This window comes from Cololabis saira, chromosome 10 (genome assembly GCF_033807715.1).
Source record: "Cololabis saira isolate AMF1-May2022 chromosome 10, fColSai1.1, whole genome shotgun sequence".
Lineage (NCBI taxonomy): Eukaryota > Metazoa > Chordata > Actinopteri > Beloniformes > Belonidae > Cololabis > Cololabis saira.
This window is the reverse complement of record NC_084596.1, coordinates 9,082,225-9,098,750: the sequence shown is the minus strand read 5'-3', so window position 1 is coordinate 9,098,750 and position 16,526 is coordinate 9,082,225. Positions and strand designations below refer to the sequence as shown.

The 16,526-nt window shown below is 41.8% G+C and overlaps 1 protein-coding gene across 1 annotated transcript in view; it reads right to left on the bottom strand.

The window, feature by feature from the left end:
- The window catches only part of cavin4a (caveolae associated protein 4a), a 30,501-nt gene extending 29,808 nt beyond the window's left edge, over positions 1 to 693 (bottom strand). The window contains exon 1 of the mRNA XM_061731656.1: positions 156 to 693. Coding sequence (XP_061587640.1) covers positions 156 to 563 — 408 coding nt within the window. The 5' untranslated portion in view covers positions 564 to 693. The remainder of the gene's footprint in view (positions 1 to 155) is intronic.
- Between the last annotated feature and the right edge of the window lie 15,833 nt (positions 694 to 16,526).

The window sequence follows — 16,526 nt, the reverse complement described above, 5'->3', positions numbered from 1 at the left end:
TAGATAGATAGATAGATAGATAGATAGATAGATAGATAGATAGATAGATAGATAGATAGATAGATAGATAGATAGATAGATAGATAGATAGATAGATTTATAACTATTATTATTGTCATCTTTGGTGCCTCCAGTGTATAAAGTGAAAGTGGTACCTGGTAGATGACGACCCGGAACTTGTTGCGTGTGAGCAGCTCGTCCTGCGTGGTCTCCACCTTCTTGACCCGGACGTTCTGCTTCTCCACCCGGGAGCGGACCTCCTTGACGTTGGCGCTGACCTTGCGGGTCTTCTGCAGCAGCTTCTCCACCGTGCCGCTGGTGTCGCCGTGGTCCTTGGCCAGCTTCAGCACGTCCCCCTGGATGCCCTTGATGCTGGTCTCCAGCTCCAGCTGCCGCTCCTCCATGCGCTGCTGGCCCGACTGCACGTTGTCGATGATGCCGGCCACGCGCTCCAGCAGGGACAGGATGGTCAGGGCGCTGATGGGGTTCCCCGCCTCGTCCTCCACCCCCACGATCTCCAGCTTCTCCTGGACGCCCGCCGTGCGGTACTTGTGCTGGTCCATCGCTGCGTTTTTCGATGACTCGGGCCTGGGGGGGCTGAAGCTGGTGTGAAGGCTGCTGATCTACGGCTGGGGTCGAGGACCTGGACCTGCCACCCAAACTGAAGTCCGGGAACAGGAGAGAGGAGCAAACTCCACCTACCGCCTTTAAAAAAAAAAGGGATGGACTCGGGGGAGCGTTAATGCCCCCCCCAGCTATAAATACATCCTCTTTGTAAGGCGACACGCTGACATTTTGGGAAGATGCAGACCAGGGACCGGTGGAAATACCCTCCCGACAGTGTTGTGTAAGTTCCTACTTCTCATGAACTAGTTCAAAGTTCAGTTCACGTGGTTTAAAAATGAATAGTTCACGTTCATAGTTCACCATTTTTACTTTGAACTAGTTCAAATTCAGATCATTGCAATATTTGTAGGTGAGAAGTACGAATGAAACGCCACACTATCATAAAAACGGTTAAATGTATACAATCATGTATTGGGCGAATGCGCATGACGTCACAGATGCGACTTCTAGTGGGATACGTCCACTGAGTGGCAGAAAGACTGAGTGTCAGAAAGACTGAGTGTCAGCGTAAACTTTCAGTTTGAGCAACTGGAAAACATCTCAAATGGGAAAGAGCTGTTGTGCGATCGACTGTACTCATAGATTTATCAAGAAATCGGAGTTATCGTTTTACAGACTGACGAAAAATAAGCTTAAGAGAGACAAATGGATCGCTGCAATTCACAGAAACAACTGGATTCCAGGCACCGAAACGTGGATTTGCGGTTCCCATTTGGTATCAGTTAATGTTGGATTTTTGGGTAGCTAACGTTAAACGGTCAAATCATAAAGTTCGGTGTCCTCATCACTTTAATTTCACCAACAAATCCTGCCTTGAAGTCGGACCAAGCGTCAAGACTTTTGTATTCCTTCAAGCTTTGCTTCGTGTATTTTCCCGGCGTAGAAATCAAGTACATATAAATATCAGGAAACTGGATTTGTGGCCAAATATTAATGTCCATGGACCACTGGTTCTTGGTAACTGTACCAAATATTAATGTCCATGGACCACTGGTTCTTGGTAACTGTACCAAATATTAATGTCCATGGACCACTGGTTCTTGGTAACTGTACCAAATATTAATGTCCATGGACCACTGGTTTTTGGTAACTGTACCAAATATTAATGTCCATGGACCACTGGTTCTTGGAGCAACTGTACCAAATATTAATGTCCATGGACCACTGGTTCTTGGTAACTGTACCAAATATTAATGTCCATGGACCACTGGTTCTTGGTAACTGTACCAAATATTAATGTCCATGGACCACTGGTTCTTGGTAACTGTACCAAATATTAATGTCCATGAACCACTGGTTCTTGGGGTAACTGTACGGGTCACTGTCAAGTCCAACTGCCTTTAATTTAAGCTGATAATCAGCTGTTATCACGTCTTCTCCACTAGTTGCAGCTGTTTTTGCTGATGTTTTGCCACTCAGTGCGAGTAAGGGGGCTGGTCCAGTGGGGAAGAGACGTCAATGCAGACCCTCTATTGTCCTAGTGGCTTTTCAACTTTCCTCAGAGGTTGTAAATCTCCAACAATGTAGTCCATTATCAGTGTGTCTATCTGTTGCTGGTAAATCAACCCTGAAGGTGCAGCAGTGACTGGGGTCTTCTTGGTCTTTCCTGATCACTTTGTTTGATTGTCAAGGACTCGCAGATATTTTCTCACACTGGACGGATGCTTTAACTCCACATGACGTTTCAAATGTGAAGCTGACGAGGCAGACGCTCAGACTTGTTTTCTCAGCGCAGGTGGACATCATTTACACAGAAAGGTTAGATTTTTACCGTCGGACTCTTTGGGAGACGATGTGTAAAATTCCTGCAGATGATGATAAGCGGATCATCATCTGACGTCTCGCTGACGCTGCGTCTGCAACGTCTCTCTTCACTGGTCATGTAAAGACTGCACCGGGCTCGGACCACCGTTGCCATGGAGATGGGGCCCCGTGTTATGCTAGTGTGCACTGCATTGTGGGTAATGTAGTGTGAAGTCGTCGTTTCGTTGAGTATTTTAAATGTGGTGAAATGCATTCCGTAATAATTGGACTTAAACAGTGAAGCTGAAACACACAATCTGAACAGTTCAAATTCCAGTTCCTGATCTGCAGAATGAACAAGTTCAAGTTCTTTATTTGCAAATATGTTGCGTTCAGTTCAACGTTCTCACAGAAATGAACTCATTCATTTGAACTCGTTCAAGCACAACACTGCACTGAGTCCTGCCCGAGTGTGATGGACACACGTTGATTGATCATTTTCCGTTATTTGCTCACATGTTTGGTGTTTGGCAGCTGTGAAACGTGTTCGTCAGCGGCGGATCAGCAGCAGCCGTCCCGCAGGCCTGCGGTGGCAGATGCGACGAAGCCACAGTTGCCCGGGCTGATTACTCGGTGCTGGAATGTCTGCAGGGGGATTAAACGCTGCAGCTCTGCCCTTTTTACTTTCCCCGGGGCAACCGAGTCCAAACATTGACTCAGACTGAGATCTGAAGCCCTTTATAGAGATGACTGACAGCTCCAGAGCCACAGGAGCTGTAATCAGAGTATTTCAACCCTCAGAAGAGTCACTACAAACTACTACTACTACTGATTAATGATGACTCTCAGTTACATTCATATTACAAAGAAAATGTTTTGTACCCGGCAGGATTAACAGCCACTAAAAAAATGCTTGCTCTTCGATGGAAACCACCACACGATCTACCGACATGTCACTGGTTTAGTCTGTTTATGGTTCTACACATGGAACTTTTCAGTGGCAAGAATTCGGATTTATGTGGTAAAACTGTTCCATTGAGGAATTACCAGGTAATGAGGAAGTACCAGGTAATATTATGGAAACAACACGCTTTCTTTTACAGTCCAGTTTCACTTTAATTACTAAGTAAAAGCCAGGAAAAAATGTCTGTACTTAAAGGAGCTGTATGTAAGAGCAATAATAAAACGAATCATAAAATGACCCCGATATGTCAACAGACATTTAAAAATCATGTTCATTTCAAATACTTATGTCACTGACAACAGCACTCAAGCCAGGGTATTCCAGTTTAAAAAGAGGAGTTGCAGCCCTCAACTGATGTTTATGTTGTCATGTTTTGTTTTGGCCTGAAGCTCCACCCTCCACCTATCTCCCAATCACCAAGTCAGTATTGTTTCTGAAGCTCCACCCTCCACCTATCTCCCAATCACCAAGTCAGTATTGTTTCTGAAGCTCCACCCTCCACCTATCTCCCAATCACCAAGTCAGTATTGTTTCTGAAGCTCCACCCTCCACCTATCTCCCAATCACCAAGTCAGTATTGTTTCTGAAGCTCCACCCTCCACCTATCTCCCAATCACCAAGTCAGTATTGTTTCTGAAGCTCCACCCTCCACCTATCTCCCAATCACCAAGTCAGTATTGTTTCTGAAGCTCCACCCTCCACCTATCTCCCAATCACCAAGTCAGTATTGTTTCTGAAGCTCCACCCTCCACCTATCTCCCAATCACCAAGTCAGTATTGTTTCTGAAGCTCCACCCTCCACCTATCTCCCAATCACCAAGTCAGTATTGTTTCGGAATCCGGGTTGCCAGCTCGGCTCTAATTATCGCAGCCATGGCAGCCTACGTTCCTGCTGCATTCTGCAGCCTACCTGGCAACCTCTGGTCGGGGGGAGGAGGGGGAGTACACGCCGCTCAACAATATTTTGAAAGTGACTGCAGTACCAGTTTTGGACATTTCTTACAGACGGCTCCTTTAATGGGTAAATACTTAGGAAATAGAATTACTGGGCAAGTAACTACAAGGTAAGTACCTGCCAATTGCCAGGTAAAACATGGTAACTATCAGGTTAATAACAAGGTAATAGAGTAATTTAAACCCCTCGGGGCTACCTGCACCAATCCATTGATAATACATAAATCAATAATGAATGGGTAAATACCCGGTAGTTATCCATGAAATGTATAGTAAATACAAGGTAACTACATGGTCATTGAAGTGTAATTAGCTGGTAACTACCTCAAAGATAGGTTATAATTTCCTGGTAGTTTGCAGAAAAATACTTAGTAATTACCTGGTACTTACTTAGAAATAATTCATGTAATTTCAGAGTAATTACATGGTAAATTGACTGGTAGTTACCAATATTAACCTAGTAAATACCTGTAATTTCCCTCATAGTTCCCATCTAATGTCATTGTAATTACCTAGTAAATACGTAATAATTACCTAGTACTTACTGGGTAAATTACCCGGTAGTTACCATGTAATTACCTTGTAAATACAAGGTACTACTAGGTAATTACAGTGTAATTACCATGGTATTACCTGGTTATTACTGTACTGTAAAAGAAAGGGTTACCAAGAATTCATGGTGCGGGACCCAGGACATTAAAAATATGGACACATGCCATTGAAAAACTGAAAGAACTGAATATTGACTGAACATCTATCAATATTTTTTTTTTTTGGTTTCTTGTCTGTTGTAATTGTTCGATTTAATTATATGCATCAACAAAATAATGAAAAAACAGTTGATCAGAAAAAAAGAAGAGTCACTACAAAGACATCTATTCAGTAAGGAAGAGTATTAGGCCCAGGCAGGAGAAAAATAAAAATAATATTTTAGAGGAGGAAGTTTTTTTTTTCACTATGCACTTTGAGAAAAAAGTCGAAATGTCAAGAAAAAAGTCGATTTGTCGAAAAAATGTCGAAATGTCGAAATTAATGTTGAAGTTAAATTTCGGGAAAAAAATCGAAATGTTGAGAAAAAAGTCGAAATGTCCAGAATAATGTTGAAATGTTGAGAAAAAAGGCGAAATTTCGACTTTATTCACGAAATTTGGACTTTTTTCTCGAAATTGTATTTCAACATTAATCTCGACATTTCAACTTTTTTCTCGACATTTCGACTTTTTTCTCGAAGTGCACAATAAAAAAAATCTTTCCCTCTCAAATAATTTTTTCTCCTGCATGGCCCTAATACTCTTCCATAATTCAGTCTCATAGTCATGTATAAAAACAAAAAAAGACTTTTTAATTTTAGAGTTCAAGATGTTCAAGAAGCAGATGAAGTGTGTTAAAGATAGACCTGCCATGTGGATTATTATCACGCACCAACATTCAAACTGGGTGGAGTTCATTATGGAAATGAGAAAGGCTGCAGTTCCTCGACTGGCCACTGGGGCCGACTGCACTGATCTCCATGTTAAAACGGAAATAAAGACATTACCAGCAGATCGACTGATAATTTCAGGTCCTTTCCGAGTGGAAATCTGCAGCGATCAATCAGCCAACACTTGTGCTTTTTTCGTTGGACAAATTTGACTAGATTTAGGAATATTATTAATATTAATACCTTGTTCCTTTAAGAACAACAATGCTTTTCTCTTAGCAAAGCCTTAAATGAATCATGGGTCTATTAATAACGGTAGTGGACTTGTGCAGACTTGTAACAAGGCAGGCCTGAGTCCTTTCATGTACTTTCTATCAACATACAAAGTGAAATTACTTAATTTTATTTTATTTTTAATTCATTTATTGCCATTTTGCTGCAAACACCTATTTTGTTCAAACTCTTCAGATGTCGTCGGTGGTGACCAACAAAACTTGACGCTCCTTGACGTCTAATAATAGATCCACATTTGTTTTAACTGCATGAATCTTCCTCTAAGGTTTATACAAAAACATTTTTTTTCACAATTGCAAAGTATTCAAAGATCCAAGAATGGAAACTTTGATAATTAGAGTTATGTACAGATGCCTTATTACAGTTTATAACGCTTTTAAGCCCTCAAACCAGGACACCGTACTGTAGGCAGCAGCTGCAATTCCTCGAGACTATTTATAATCGTTTGACTATTTATAATCTTCTCTATTTTGATGACTTTGGATTAAAACATTTTGGACGTGATGTCGTTTCCTATCTTCATCTCCACCTGTGTGGGGAAAGCCCCGCCTCACGGGTGCAGCTGCATGCTGGACGTTAGCGGTTGATTCCTCTGCAGATGCAAATAAACATGCAGATATGTACATTTATTAATATATGTAGATATATAGATTTATATTATGGATATAGATATGTTATATGTAGGTATGTAGATATATTGAATTATATTATACGTACAGTATTTATATATCTATATCTCTATTTATATATATTAATTTATAGTTATATGTAGATATGTTGATATATAGATTTATAGTTATTTTTATGTATATAATTGGGGGAAATATATGAACCAGTATATATAGCATATCTACTCTTATATAGTTATTCAAGTATATTGTTATATCATTGCTTTCTATTGTTCTCTATTATATTGTAGTGTTATATTAAAGTAATTATAATGTTATACTATATATTATAATTATTTCTATTATTACATACAGACATAGTAGCAGTATTAAATGCTGGGCGTTTGTTTTTTTCCTTTTGTTTGCTTTGATTGGTTTAGTTTTTGACTATATTTATATATACATATAATAGAGTATTATATCACTATATTGAATAGTTATTAAAGTAGGGATGTGTGTTTTATAAGTAAGTTTATTGAAACTCATGTTATATTTAAGAATGTATGTAAGATTCAGGGATAGGACTCAATAAGTGTTTACTTCAATCCTACTCCCAAGTGCTGTCTTGCCTTCTGTCTACAAACAAATATATATACAGGACTGTCTCAGAAAATTAGAATATTCTGGGAATCTTAATCTTACTGTAAACCATAATCAGCAATATTAAAATAATACAAGGCTTGCAATATTTCTGTTGATTTGTAATGAATCCAGAATGTATGACATTTTAGTTTTTTTAATTGCATTATAGAAAATAAAGAACTTTATCACAATATTCTAATTTTCTGAGACAGTCCTATATATATATATATATATATATATATATATATATATATATATATATATATGTATATATGTATATATATATATGTGTATATATGTATATGTATATATATATATATGTATATGTATATGTATATATATATATATATATATATATATATATATATATATATATATATATATATATATATATATATATATATATATATTTGTACTTTATTCTTTTACTTTTTTGTATTCTTTTTTTTAACATGCATGTTCTAAAAAAAAAACTTAAATTCAATTAAATGTAGTGGTATGGATGCCTAACTGCTGAATGTGTGTGACTGAAGCCAGCAGCTGTCCCTGACCCCCCCACCGCCTCCACCGGCCTGTAAATCTATTTTTACGGGGGGCCGGGTCCCGAGGATCCCGGTCCCGGGCTGAAATGCTGGACACACGCCGTGGCGGCGACCTCTGCCCCAGCAAACGCTGAAACTAAACTCCTTTCCTGACATGTACATCCTCATCTGCCCTGGTTTCCAAGCCACAAACACCCGCAGCCTCCGGAAATGGGCGGACACCAGTAGCTTATTGTACACCGAATAAAGCCTAATTGTTCATGTAGCAAAGGTCTCACATGTTCTCTTAAACCCTATGAAGGAAAACAAAGAAAAAGTCAGGGGATGCAAGAAGAGCTGAGTCCAGCCAAGATCCAGGGTGTTTAGGACCCAACGGAAAAATACCAGGGGCACCTATATTTCTGTCAATATGTGTATGTTGATAAAAATAGCAACGGGACTTAAACCACATAAAGAGCCCCGGTCCCTGGTCCAGGTCCCAGGGCCCCTGGTCCCTTCTCTCTGCTCCCTGGTCCCTGGTCCCTGATCCCAGGTCTCTGGTTCCTGGTCAGGCTTAGTCCTTAAAGAGTTTCCTTTTCTTCTTTCTTCCTTCTCCAGAAGACTCTTGAAGACGTTGTTGAAGGTGTAGATGTAACCGTCTGCTATTACAGTAGTAGCAGTAGCAGTAGCAGTAGTAGCAGTAGTAGTAGTAGTAGCCTTAGAAGTAGTAGTAGTAGTAATTAGTAGTAAGACAAGACTCAAAAACAACCATTTTCACCTGTTTCAAGTAGATTTTCACTTAAAATAAGTAAAAAAATCAGCCAGTGGAACAAGATTGTTTTGCGTGTAATGAGAAGATAAATCTTTTTCCACTGGCAGATTTTTCTACTTATTTCAAGTGAAAATTTACTTCAAACAGGTGAAAATGGTCAAATAACAAGTTATTTTTCTGGTAATGACTCGACTTGTTTTAAATGTAATGAGATTTTTTTAATAAAAATGAGACATTTTAACTAGAAATAAGACAGATATTCCTGGTAATATTTTGAGTTTTTGCAGTGAGTGAGACTGCATTTGAAAAAGTTCCAATTTTCTTGACCACACAGATCAGCTCCATAGACTTCTGTGATGAGTATTTGCTGGACGTGTTGATTGATACTCTAGTTAAGTTCTGTGACTCGTAACCTTGCCGTACCTTAGCTTCCACTGAATTGACGCCACTGCTAGTAATAATAGTAGTTAGTATTAGTAGTACTTAGTAGAAGTAGTAGTAGTTAGTATTAGTAGTAGACAGTAGTAGTTAGTAGTAGAAGTAGCCATAGTTAGTAGTAGTTAGTAATAGTTAGTAGTAGTTAGTAGTAGTAGTAGTAGTAATTATTAGTAGTAGTAATAGCAGTACTAATAGTAGTAGTTAGTAATAGTAGTAGTATTAGTAGCAGTGGTAGTAACAGTAGTAGTAATAGTATGAGGGGACGTTACAGGAAATCTTGTACGACAGTTAGTTAGTTAGTTAGTTAGTTGGTTGGTTGGTTGGTTGGTTGGTTCGTTGGTTGGTTGGTTCGTTGGTTGGTTGGTTCGTTGGTTCGTTCGTTGGTTCGTTCGTTGGTTCGTTGGTTCGTTGGTTCGTTGGTTCGTTGGTTCGTTGGTTCGTTGGTTCGTTGGTTCGTTGGTTGGTTCGTTGGTTCGTTGGTTGGTTCGTTGGTTCGTTCGTTGGTTCGTTGGTTCGTTCGTTGGTTCGTTGGTTCGTTGGTTGGTTCGTTGGTTCATTCGTTGGTTCGTTCGTTCGTTGGTTGGTTGGTTGGTTGGTTCGTTGGTTCGTTGGTTGGTTCGTTGGTTCGTTGGTTCGTTGGTTCGTTGGTTCGTTGGTTGGTTCGTTGGTTCGTTGGTTCGTTGGTTGGTTCGTTCGTTCGTTCGTTCGTTCGTTCGTTCGTTCGTTCGTTTCAGTCATATATACCTTTCAAGGCAACAAGGAAGAAACTAATTTTACAATTTGACTGAAAAAGGCTCAGGCAGAAGCAGAGCTTATTAATTAATGCCCGCCTACTATACAACCTAAGCTACACGATACATGGTGTCAAGTGTGAAGAAATATATATATATATATATATATATATATATATATATATATATATATATATATATATATATATATATATATTTATATACATACAATAATATATATAGATAGATAGATATAATCTCTGGCTGGGACGTCAAACTAAAACCAAAATAACCTGCTTTGACTCAAGTGCTGTTTTATTCAAGAATCGCTGGTATAAAAGCGCGTTTATTGGGAGAATAAAGTAGCAAAGCAACATTAAAATTAATCCAAATCATCAGTTTTACACCATGGTGTCAGTTTCAGCTTTGTTTAATGCATTTTTCATGGTTTTCTGTCTCAAATGGGCCGATGCTAGTGTTGTGTTTGTCTGATGAACGGCATCAGAACCGAAATATGAGTCAAACTCAACACGGTTATTGTTTAAAGCAGAAGTAGGACATCATGTCTCTGCAGAGGAACAACTAAACTGCATTTGTGTCCCTGCAACTCAAAACACAGAGTTTCTGTTAAAAAGATAGGAGATAAAACAGGAAGTAGAATCTTCTGTATGATGGGAGAAACATCAGAGGAAGAAATGAATCAAAGCGAAACCTCACAGGATGCAAAAAGCAGGAGATTTCCATCAGACAACTCGTGAGCGCTGGTACACGTTGTTGTTCTTTTCCTCCTTTTGTTTTGTCAGAGACCAAAAATAGCTTCTTGGAGCCAAAGTGTGGAATATTAAAATTTCAAATAGATGGAGATTTGTGCATCTTCTCCTTCTCTGTGTGCTTCTGTGAGCACCATGTGTTGCTATGGTTACCTCCCTAAATCAATCAGAGAGGCTACTGCAGGTAAAATCCAGGTCTGGGTTCATCCCCTCCTGGACTGTAGAGGACCGGTCTTCTGGTGCAGTTGTACGGAAGATTATTAGGGCCATGCAGGAGAAAAACATTTGTTTTATTGTGCACTGCGAGAAAAAAGTTTAAATGTCGAGAAAAAAGTTGAAATGGCGAGATTAATGTTGAAATACAATTTTGAGAAAAAAGTCAAAATGTCGAGATTAATAATAATAATAATACATTTTATTTATATGGCGCCTTTCATGGCACTCAAGATCGCCGCACAACATCAAATACAGTTGATAAAATAATTAAGACAGACTCATAAAATATAAACAGACTGCACAGAACCCGTAGCAGAGCAGCAACAAACAGGGGAACATCAGGTCTCATATGCCAGTCTGAAGATGTGGGTTTTGAGGAGGGACTTGAAACGGGGGAAGGAGTCAGTGTTCCTGAGGTCAAGGGGGAGGGAGTTCCAGAGATGAGGGGCAGAGTGGCTGAAAGCTCTAGACCCCATGGTGGACAGACGGACTGGGGGGACGGTGAGGGTGGTGGAAGAGGCAGACCTGAGAGACCGGGTGGGGACATTGATGTGAAGGAGGTCAGAGAGGTATGGGGGAGCGAGGTTGTGCATGACCTTAAATGTATGGAGGAGGGTTTTGAAGTTGATCCGGTGTTTGATGGGGAGCCAGTGGAGTTGGTGTAGAACGGGAGTGATGTGACTGGTGGAAGGTGTCCTGGTGATGATGCGGGCTGCAGCGTTCTGGACCAGTTGAAGTTTATGGAGCAGTTTGTGCGGGAGACCAAAAAGAAGGGAGTTGCAGTAATCCAGGCGGGAGGTGACAAGGGAGTGTACCAGGATTGCGGCGCTGTTGGGAGTGAGTGAAGGGCAGAGGCGGTTGATGTTGCGGAGATGGAAGTAGGCGGACCGGATGGTGTTGTTGATGTGGGTGTGGAATGATAGGGTGCTGTCGAGGACGATACCCAGACTCTTGACCTGAGGGGAGGGGGAGACCGAGGAGTTGTCTATGGTAAGGGTGAAACTGGGATATTTAGTGAGGGTGGAGCTAGAGCCAATGAGGACTACCTCAGTCTTGTCACTGTTTAATTTGATTAAATTGGAGGAAAACCACGATTTGATTTCCTGCAAACAGGCACAAAAGGAGGAGGGTGGGAAGGTGGAAGTGGGTTTGAAGGAAACGTAGAGCTGGGTGTCGTCCGCGTAGCAGTGGAAGTGGATGTTGAATCTTCGGAAGATTAGACCAAGTGGGAGGAGATAAATTGTAACGAGGATAGGGCCAAGGACAGAGCCCTGGGGGACACCGGAGGAGAGGGGGGATGGATGGGAAGTGAAGGATTTCAACTGGATGAACTGTGTACGGCCAGAGAGATAGGAGTGGAACCAGTCTAGGGGTGTGTCAGTTATGCCAATGGAGGATAGTCTGTTGAGGAGGGTGGAATGGGATATCGTGTCAAAAGCTGCGTTCAGATCAAGTAGGATGAGGATGGAGAGTAGTCCGGAGTCAGCTGCCATCAGGAGGTCGTTGGTGATCTTGAGAAGGGCTGTTTCCGTGCTGTGGCGGGGGCGAAAACCGGACTGAAATTGTTCGTAGAGGTTATTGTTGGAGAGATGAGTGTGAACCTGTGAAGCCACCGTCTTTTCCAGGATTTTTGAGAGGAATGGGAGGTTGGAGATGGGATGAAGGTTGTTGAGGTTGTTGGGGTCGGAGCCTGGTTTTTTGAGTATCGGCGTGACTGCAGCTGATTTCAGAGGTGGTGGGACAGTACCAGAGGTCAGGGAGGAATGGATAATGGCAGTGATCAGGGGCAGGAGAGAGGGGAGGGAGACTTTAACCAGGGAGGAAGGAAGGGGGTCAAGTCGGCAGGTGGATAATTTGGATTTCTGGATGATTTCTGATAGAGCAGCAGCCAAGGGGAGTTGGAAGCATGAGAATGGTGCAGAAATAGGGGGATGGAGAGCGAGAGGGGATGGACAACTGGACGTGTGAGGGGTCAGTTGCTGGTGGATGGTAGCTATTTTTGAGTTGAAAAATGACATGAGGAGCTTGCAGTGGTCAGTGGAGTAGAAGTGTGGGGGAAGGGAATCTGGGGGGCGCAGTGAGTTGTTGACCACAGAAAACAGGGCCCTAGTGTTCCCAGCACCAGAGGAGATTAGTTCTGCGAAATATTGGGATTTGGTTGAGGAGAGGGCGGCTTTGTAGAGAAGGATATAGGCGTGATGCATCATTTGAGATTGATGTTGAAATACAATTGAGAAACAGTCGAAATGTCGAGATTAATGTTGAAATACAATTTCGAGAAAAAAGTTGAAATTTCGTGAATAAAGTTTTCGCCTTTTTCTTAAAGGTATTGTGACATGAAAAACACATTTTTCTTGATTTTTTGTGTTTTGTTGGGTGTCTTGACATCAATTACACCCAAAAAACAACGAACTTTTAACATTCAGTGTATTGTGTGCTTTCTGGGATTTTCCGCATAACTATGCAAAAACGGCGCATCTGGTTTGGTGGCGGACCGTTACGTATCAGCCCGCTAAATCACCACCCCCTCCACCCAGCTCCCTGTCTCCTCTCCTCTCCAGCGCACCATAAAGGCTGATTTATGGTTCCGCGTTACACCGACGCAGAGCCTACGACGTAGGGTTACGCGGCGACGCGCACCGTACGCTGAACCCTACGGCGTAGGCTCTGCGTCGATTTAGCGCGGAACCATAAATCAGGCTTAACACGGAGCTGTTTAGAGCCCCCTCTGTTCTAATCACCGGAGGACAACTGCTAAGAAGACCCGCGGCCACTGACTGGACTTAAGATAAGGGGACACTGCTGCTTGCATGCCTTTATTTTTATGATTGTTTGCTGTGGTTCGCCCTGCTGCTTTTCCGTGCATGCTTCGCTGGTCGCTCCCGGCTTAACTCTCCGACGCCGCTGTTAGCGTATGGGTTGGGTTGGAGGAGGTTTGGAGGAGGAGCGGAGCAATGATTGACAGGAAAGGGGGGAAAGGAAGCGTTTTTCACGGCGCAAAAAAACACTGTCATAAAAAGCCAGGAATGGAGTACTAGAGTGAAGTTTTTCTTGTTACACTCTTTTAGACACATTTGAGGGATGTTGGCCAAGACTTTTAATAGTGTTAAAAGCATGTTAAAAATGATGTCACAATACCTTTAAGGAAAATTTCAACTTTATTCACGAAATTTTGACTTTATTCTTGAAATTGTATTTCAACATTAATCTCGACATTTCAGCTTTTTTCTCAAAGTGCATAATGAAAAAAAGAATCTTCCTCCTCCAAAATATTATTTTTATTTTTCTCCTGCCTGGCCCTTATACTCTTCCGAACAGTTGAGCTCCGGGTGGGTCTGTATTTTTAAAACCTTTATTTACTACTTAATCAGTTGTCCAGTGGTACAATTTAATTTAACCTTTAAACCCCGGAGCCCCCGCCACAGCGGGGCAAATGCCACATAAGAACATAAGCCTGAGATTAACCGGGCCTGAAAGGGTTAAACATTTGTTTTGGTTGAGGGATTTGGGTTTCTGTGTCCGCTGTACTAGAAGTCGAGCAAAAAAAAAAACGAGTCGTGGACTTTGATGAGCTCTGTTTATTGTGTTTGTCTGAACATCATAAAAAAAAGAAAGATAAAACAGTGTGTGCAACAGCTTATCAAGAACAGGACCGTCAACCGGAACACAGTACAAACATCATGAAATACAGACGGACACGAAACGAGCATCCAGCTTGCTCCTCCGGGTACATGCACAGAGCGCTAGCTCGCTGTGCGGACAGCTGACGCGGTCTGGGGCTGGGAGGAGTTTGGGCGGGGACATGGACGGACTCGGCCGGACGAAGACGGAACCAGGGACCGGCCTCAGACCTCAGAACGACCCGGGGAACGGCGAGTTGGACGTTCTCCCCACGGGAAGGTTTTACTTTCACGCGATCACACGTGACTGGAATGTGTCGCAGAAGAGCAAAATGTGAAACTAAAGCTTAAAAAAAACGAAATGATCCTCTCACTGCCAACCGGGGTCTGAAAAACACCCCCCCAAATCAGAGAAACATGGACGACACGGAAAAAGGTTCCTCTTATACCCCTTTTCCACCAAACCGGTTCCAGGGCTGGTCCTGGTTCTGGTTCTGGTTCTGGGCCAGTGCTGAGTTTGGAACCGGTGTTCTGCCAATGCTTGCTCCCTGCCGAGAAATGCTACTTTCGATTTTCAAAGTTTGATTGGCACGTCCATCATTTCTTGCACGATTTAAAATGGATAATATGGTACATTGAGTATTTGATCCTTCAAAATACACTACCCATGACATGAATTGCATTACACTTTGTGAACATTATACGATAAAGAGGGAAAAAAATACAATTCTATCGCTTTATTTGATATTCATTCAGTCATTGGCCTTTATTTAACCAGGCAGGTCATTAAGAACAAGATCTTATTTACAATGACGGCCACTTGGGGGAAAGGAAGTGGGTTAGGGAGTAAAACACAGTAAAATTGAAGCTCTACAAACGTAGAAAACCATTAGGGAGCATTTTTTAGCAAAGCAGCAGAAATTGGCAGAACACCGGGCATTCTGTTTCCACTGACAAAGAAGTGGCTCCGGTTCCAAGGTAGCACCAACTCTTTGCTGGACTAGAGGAAAGAACCAAGTACAAGTACCAAGTACTTTTTTACTTTTACTCAAGTAATTATTTGGATGACTACTTTTTACTTCTACTTGAGTCATATTATTCTGAAGTAACAGTACTTTTACTTGAGTACATTTTTTGGCTACTCTACCCACCTCTGGTTTGCAACAACATAACTGATGTTTGCAGCAAAGTAATGACTTGGCTCCTCTTAGAACCTGAGTTGTGGAAAAACAAACCAGTTCTCAGCTGGTTCCCAATTTGAACGAGTTGTGAACCAGAACCAGCCCTGGAACCGGTTTGGTGGAAAAGGGGCATCACAGACCTAAACCACATTCAAGACCAGAACTGGTTTGAGGATAACTCAGCGCTGGCGGGAGCTGAGGCGACACAGGCGTTTGACCCGGGGACGTCCCCCGCTGGCTTCCAGGACGATTCCTTTACGAAGGCGGTACGAACCGGGGATTCATGGGGAAACGTTGGAGCTACATTCAAAATTATCACTTAAAACTTTAATGTGCAAAAGGAGATGTGCTGCGTTAACATTGTCCAGAGACTGTCGACATCTGTAGACCGGGCCGCAACTAAGCGACAATGAGCTAACGTCCGGGTCGAATCCATCCACGAGAAATAAAAAGGTGTAATTCCTCAACTGACCACAAGGGGCTGGCCGTAAAAGTGAGTCCATCTCCACTGAAAACTGGTTTCTGTCTCCGTAGTTAGACCCGACAGATCAGTCATTCTTAGTTTAAAGAGAATAAGATAGTCGTGTTGTTAAGTTTACTAAACTACGCGCGCTGATATTAGCAGCGGCGCGATGTTAGCAGACGACTGAGTGACCGCTGTGTCTTTGCAGGAAGAGGAGCGGGCGAAACAAAAACTGAAAGACTCCGGTGGACTTGGACCAGTACTGGAGTTGAGGGGGGATGAGGGGGGACGGCATCCCTCCTGAAATAAAAACGGTCCAAATCATCCCCCCATTTAAAACTGCCATCCCCCCTTTCCATCCCTTATGTCATTTCATCAATGAATGTGGTTTTACTGCTATTTCAACATTTAGAGTCATCACCAGAAAAATAACACCAGAAAAATAACTTATTTGACAATTTTCACCTGTTTCAAGTACATTTTCACTTGAAATAAGTAGAAAAATCTGCCAGTGGGACAAGATTTATCTACTTATTACAAGCAAAAACATCTTGTTCAACTG